Source organism: Pinus tabuliformis, chromosome 2_2 (genome assembly GCF_031772625.1).
Source record: "Pinus tabuliformis cultivar Carrire ecotype Pingquan chromosome 2_2, CPIR1, whole genome shotgun sequence".
NCBI lineage: Eukaryota > Viridiplantae > Streptophyta > Pinopsida > Pinales > Pinaceae > Pinus > Pinus tabuliformis.
Window position 1 is genome coordinate 1095655545 of NC_142300.1, and position 7085 is coordinate 1095662629.

General features: G+C 34.6%; 1 protein-coding gene across 1 annotated transcript; it reads right to left on the minus strand.

Annotated features, from left to right (window-relative positions):
* Positions 1–4411: 4411 nt before the first annotated feature.
* On the minus strand, positions 4412–6251 carry LOC149197216 (uncharacterized). The gene has a single exon (XM_089403881.1). It carries the CDS (start codon positions 5762–5764, stop codon positions 5459–5461), a length of 306 nt encoding a protein of 101 aa, XP_089260007.1. The 5' UTR covers positions 5765–6251; the 3' UTR covers positions 4412–5458.
* Positions 6252–7085: the final 834 nt, after the last annotated feature.

The following is a 7085-nucleotide window of genomic DNA, read 5'->3' on the forward strand; positions in this document are numbered from 1 at the left end:
GTAGACAAGGACATCAAGATATGATGGCAGCAGTATCATAACAAGCAGCACCATGAACAACAGCTGAAGGCAACACACCGGATGCAAGGAACACAAGAGGAAGGTTGTTGACAACACAAAGGCAGAACAAAATTGCAAGCTCAATCAAATCAACTTGTGATGAAAGAAACTTTGGAGACTCAAGCTATGAGGTGACGATGCGACATGAAGATCACGTGCAGACAGAGAACAAAATGGAGAAGGAGTTGCATGTGATGAAGCATAAACTCAAGGAAGAACAGTAGTTGCATAGATGAGAAAATGAGTTGTAGCAAGAATAGGTATAGCAGGGGGCGCAACATGCACTCACGGATGAAGTTGCGCCCATAAAAGTTATAGATCCATCCCAATAGTTGGCACGGAGTAGACAAGGTGAGCAATTTTTTTGATCGCATGCAAGAGAATGTGGTAGCATACATGTCATTGTGTGCATGCATGTGATCCCATCCATTCAGCACACTCACGAAGGCAAATACAAGAAGCAAGTCCGAAGGGAGCTGAACATACAGTTGACAGTTGATGCGCATGACCACCAACACACACTGGAAGATTATCACAGACACTATGTATCAATGTGTTGTTGCTTCGGCTACACCCAAGAAGACCATGCGCATGCTAGCAGATGAGTTGGATGAAGGAGCCATACCAATGCACCTGGATGCCACGGAGGCAAGAGTTCGCTTCAGCAAGATGTCACCATGGAGTGCATGCACACCATCACGGGCGACCAAGCTTAGCATCATCTCACCACCTTCACCATCACAAGCATGTCAAAGAGTTGGTCTCACCACAACGGACCGAGTGTCAGCGATGTGTTGCATGGCTTGCTCAAGCCATTTTGTCTCACATGAGCACATGTGCATTGTAATGTAACGTCTTGTCAAGTGGAAGTTCAAGTGTTGATAGTTGGATGTAGCAATCATAGAGTAGATGAAGAGTCATGAAGGTAGATGAACTGTCACAAAGGGGAATGTCAAGGGTCACCCCACCCTTTGCTATAAATAGAACCTCATAACTCATTGTAAAGGCTTTTGGTCAGCCAAGCTTCGATAGGAGTATCTTAGAGAAAGCTTGGACAGTATTGTAACGCGCCTTGGCTTCTCCATTACGTAGAGCTAATACATCTCTTTGGAGGAGCAAGTGGTTGTGGCTGTAACATTTTGCAATCGGAACTAGTGGTTGGACATGGATGTATTGTATGACTAGAACTTACACTTCTTAATATAATAGAGCCAGCATGTTTCATGCATATGTTGTATTGTATTCTATGCTATCTGGTTTACTCTAAATGATATATGTACATGTTTACTTACGCATACATGTATAGTTATTTGTGTATGTATGTATGGATCTTTCTTAAATGTGTTGTTGGTTTAACCATCACTTTGGATTGCTAGCTAACTTGCCTTCCATGTTGTGATGCATTTTTGCTCGTGTGTTCCCTTCTTAACCCCGTGTTATCACAGGCTTCCAAGGGGCACACTCATCTCAACCTCTGTGTGTTAGAGCCTCTCGTGCACCTTCTTTGGCTCACTGCAACTGTCACACCCTTGCTACCAACAGAGTTATCTTACTTGCCTCTGTGTGAAATCGCGATCAAGACATTACCGTACGACCCACTGCACTGGGACTCCTACACCAAACGGTCTGAGGTATAATTGGGACTTCTTATCAGGGAGATCCCCTGACATGTTGGTTGGTCCAGCACCGTCAACAACAACAAAAATAAATGCTATGCATATTTAATTAGTTGTCCATATGAACTAATATAATTTCATTTAAAGTAATTAGAAGTAATATATATATATATATATATATATATATATATATATATATATATATGTATATAAGTAAGATTTTTAACACTGATATCAACTTCATATATATCTATATATATAAAAAAATGTTAAAAGAAAATATTTCAATGTTGTATAGAATAAAATATCCAATGTGGGCTATGAATAAAATATTTTAGTATAAATTAATATTGAGATATACATAAAAATATATCAATAACAAAAAAACTAGTTTAATGTGAGGTGATAAAATGACTCAATGTCCATGCTATATAATCTCTATCACATTCAAAAATACAATTTAAATAATAAAAAGTTATACAATGTATTTTTGCACTCTAAAATAAATTTGCATATAAGAAATTTGATCCGTCCAAATTCATATTAAATTTGTCATTAATATAAATCTATTTGAAAAAAAAAAAATTGCATATAAGAAATTTGATCCCTCTAAATTTATATTAAATTTATCGTTAATATAAATCTATGTTAAAAAACAAGTGTAAGACTATAAAAGCTCTCGTATTAATGTTAAAAAACAAGTGTAAGGCTATGAGGACTCTTAAAAAACTAGATTAAAATGAATCAAGTGTTTGCACATGGGGTTAATCCGTGACAATATATCCACTTAATGATGAGAAGCGGTGATGAGACTAATTGACTTTTGGTTTCCAAATTCCTTTTAGTATTATACAAGATGAGACTAATTGACTTTTGGTTTCCAAATTCCTTTTAATATTATACAAGCAGTAACGGATGATACTGTCCGAAGTATGCAAAACGTAGAGATGCCACTGTCTAAATCTATGCAAAACGTACATTTTCCTCGGTGATTAGATCTTAGCATTAGAAAAATTCAGAGTTCAAGAGTTTCCTTGAGTTATAAGTTTTTTAGTTCAGTAAAAAAAGTTGGGACATGGTATAACTGCGAGCAAAACCCTAATGAAACTGAAAAAGGAACAACAATTTCCACCAAAAACCCACTGCCCAAAACTGGTATGTTTTGAATAAAATCTAACGAGAATCATCCCACCTGTACCTCACTTCCCTGAAAGCAATAAATTCAATATACACAATCATGTATATGTGTTTTTTCATGTTTGTTTTTTTTGGATTCTACCTCACAATCGGTACTGGTCCAGCCATCCTGATTCATGCAGCCATTATAGCGTCCTTATATTCAACACATAATGAGTGCAGGAATCACTTGAATAGAAAGTAGAAACAAAAAATTACAAAGGAGAAAAATCGAAGGCAAATAGATGCTCTGGCAAAGTACACTTAGGTTGTCATATAGCTCTTGTCGTTTCCTTGAGAGTTGCGTGACTGACCTGGTAGATAAAATGAAATCATTCATGATCGTCTCATCCTACAGACGAGTATTGATGTGCAGCGAAATCCCAAGATTGGGATTTGCGCATTCAAATGTTCTTACAGCTACCAAGTAGGTTACCTACAGCTCCTATATCATGTCAGCCATCCCTGGAATTTACAGCAACGTAATTATTTCTCCTCATGTCAGAATATTGTAGCGCGTGGAACCACATTGTACCAGTTCAATGCCCAGTAACCAAAATAATTTCCTGCATACATGTCTGGTTTAAAAAAACAAAATTTAAACTCAAATATTATATAGTTGTTGAACGCAGTGCACAATTTATTGGTCGAATTCACACATCATATAAGTCTCTAATTCTAAATTAGCCATTACATTTCTCTTTACCACGATCTATTAAACACCATAACATGGAAAACACCGTAAACCCCATCACATAGAAAATTTAGAGATTCTAAACTTTTGCATTTTTAGTTTCATCCATTAGAAATTTTAACCTTGAATTTTATGGTTTATTTAATAATATGAACTTTGGATTTTATAGTTTATCTAATAACATGACACTAAACTATCATTTTTAAAGTCAGAAATTCTAAATTTAACTTTTTATTTTTTTTTCTAATTAACAATTAAACTATCACTTAAACCCAGAAATTCAAATTTCAACTCATAATTTATATAATATTTTATAACATGAATATAATAATTTAACTACCAAGTGAGACCAGAGATTCAAACTTCAATTTATGAAAAAGGATATAATTAGCCATCACATTTTAAAAAGATATGATTACCCATTACATTTATCTAAACTTGATAGGATTAAAAACATTAATATGCAAACTTTAGCCTATTTGAATATGTTTTCTTCAAAGAATAATTACCCATTAAATTTATCTGGACTTGATAGGATAAAAAACATTATTATGCAAACTTTAGTCTATTTGAATATGTTTTCTGAAGAGAATAACTATCAGTAGCTAGCATGAATAATGGGAATAACTATCAGGAGCAAAAAGGAATACTGAACAAAATGTCTATTTGTTAAACGTGAAACGTGATCAATGAGAGTATAATTTTCACTGGCAAACATGAATAATGAACAAAACTGATCATAGATAGATTTATTAGACAAATCAATTACAAGTATGAAGATGTTTTCTTATATAATTAAAGTATAAACTATCCACCACTTATTAACAGAGGCCGGACATTATATTGTGATAAGTGATCACCTGTCTTGATTCAACAACAACCATATTGACTCAACTACTTACAGAAGCCCCCTTAAGAAAGCACCTAAGCTACTTTTTGGAAAAATCCATCCAATCTGATAGAGGCTAGAGGCTAAAACAGCACTCATAAATTACAAAGCTTTTTATTCTGAACTTGTTCAGTATACATGCTCAATATGGAAGCTTATGGCAAAAACTATGCTGCATGTTGCATAACAAACTATCCATGAAAGAAATCATTGAATAATTATCTATATAGAGAGTATAGAGAAGAGCAGTGGATATGACACTGAAACAGCCAGCAATAGTAATACCATAGTGAGGAGGAAGGAGATAGAAGAGCAGTGGATATGACACTGAAACAGCCAGCAATAGTAATACCATAGTGAGGAGGAAGGAGATAGGTGAAATCTGTAGCTCAGTATCTCTTCTGCTGATTGGAGAAACCAACCCAAAACAAAAATACTCTGCATGAGCTTCTTAATTTTATAATTCTATTCAAGTCATGTGCATTGAGCACATCACTTTTGCTCATAGCCATATCAAAACTTTTACTTGTTCACCTTCTCCTCCTCCTTTTCCATGGCCTGACCTGTTTGTGAACAATAACTTATATGATGATATCTTAAAATAGTATCTACAGCTACAATCCCATTCTCATAATTCTCTTATCCTTCTTCATCTGCTTAGATTGATATTTGCTGCTGCTGGATTATACTCAGTAATCTTCTTTTTCCTGTTTTGCTTATCTTGATATTCGCTGGACTAATATTGTTTTCAAATAACTTTTACAACTACAATTTCCGATGACAGAATTCTATCTTCTCCTTTCTGTTTTGTTTACATTCTTTAAACTAATGTTCTTGGAATTGATCTGTAAATATATGATGATGATTAAAGTCCATTACTAAGACCGACCAATATGTAAGATGGCTGATTAAGAAAATGGTTGAACCCATTGATATTCCCTAAACTAGCACGCTTGGAATCAATCTGCAATTGATATTCCCTAAACTGGTACGCTTGGAATCAATCTGCAAAAATATGTAAGATCACCGATTATGAAGAGGATCAGACCCATTAGGAACCATGCGTTTGCTGGTGAAATTTGGATCGAGATTAGTTGTAGTAACATCAGCTTTGAATCCATCAGGCTGCCCTCTTCTATTACCCGAGTACATGACTGTAGCTGCTGATAATCCATGCAGCTGTCTCTGTTTCTGCATATTGTCTGAAATATTGAAGTTTCTAATGCCCAAAGCTGCAGAGATCAGCTGAGAAGAAACCACTAGCAAAAAAATCATGACTACGTCATAGCCAGCGTTGAGCTTTGGAAACACAAAATGATATTTGGCCATGATCTGAACCTTCTGCCTTACTAGCAGAGCTTTGTGCACCTCTGAATCACAAGAGTTGCAGAAGAATTAGCAGCTCCCAACTTTATGAATGATTAAAATGTTCAAAGCACTATACGTGATGCAATGATATCTAAGCCTTACAGATATTGTTACTGTACTTATGATGAAGAAGGAGAAGAGTAGATTGAAAGCTTCTACGCTCGAGGGGCTTGAAATTGACTGTGTACTAACTGTTACAGCGCGAGTTAAGCCACCCTGCTGGGACTTTCTCGGAGCTTGGACAGACTGAGAAGAGCAGTAATTTGCTGGCAACTTTCTACTGGCTTTCACTGAGAAAAATCATAAACTACAAATTTCAATGACAGACATCATACAAGTTGCTTTTTCTTCCATGGGTTTGCGTGCTCCGTGCTGCGACCAAACAACAATGTCAACAGTATTTGGTTACACTGCAAATCGCTGTTTGTCTTGTAACCTTGAGCCTTACGCTACTTCCGCGTGAATTTGAATAGAGTTTGCAGTTATTTTTATACTATTCAATTTCACGGGTGTATGGCAACTCATAGTTGTAAGGCATTAGGGGTTGATTTTGTGCTAGTTGCATGTGCTCAGAGGGAGTTATAGAGTGGGCAGAGAGCATTAAGATCAAATTTTCAACATTTTGTGGTTGGCTTTGTACTTTTTATGGTATTAGAAGGCACTATCGGGCCTAACAATGGATTAATTTAAATGTTAAGTTTAATTAAAAATTAAAATTAATTTATTAAACATCTGCTGTCAAGCATGTCATATAATGTTCAGTGGTGGTTCAATAAGTTAGTAAAGATGGTCATTATTATCCGTTGATATTGTCTTTATACTTTTTCTCTGTTCTTTCTTTTTTATGATTGATTTGAAAAGCAGCCAATTATATATGTACACCAGTATAGTGTGATGTGTTTATTTTTTATTTATTTTTAATTAAAATTAGATTATTTTTATTAATAAAAGTTGTAATTAAGTGTGATAATGTTATTATATTATATTGTATTTTTTCATGTTTCAAATAAAAATTTGAAATTCAAATTCAAAATTTATATATGTATGGTGACAAAAATTCTCAATATTTATTATTAATATAAATTATATGAAATTATGGATTATGGATTATTTGGGATAATAGGTTAATGGTTTTTAAAAGTTTTAATTTAATAGAAAATGTGACATCTTGTAGTTTCTTTCAAACTTATGTTGGTTGGCACAAATTCTTGGTCCTCCACCTCCATAACCCTTATGTCTTGATGCATGGTGTTCTTTTTCTTTAGATATTTTATCATCAACA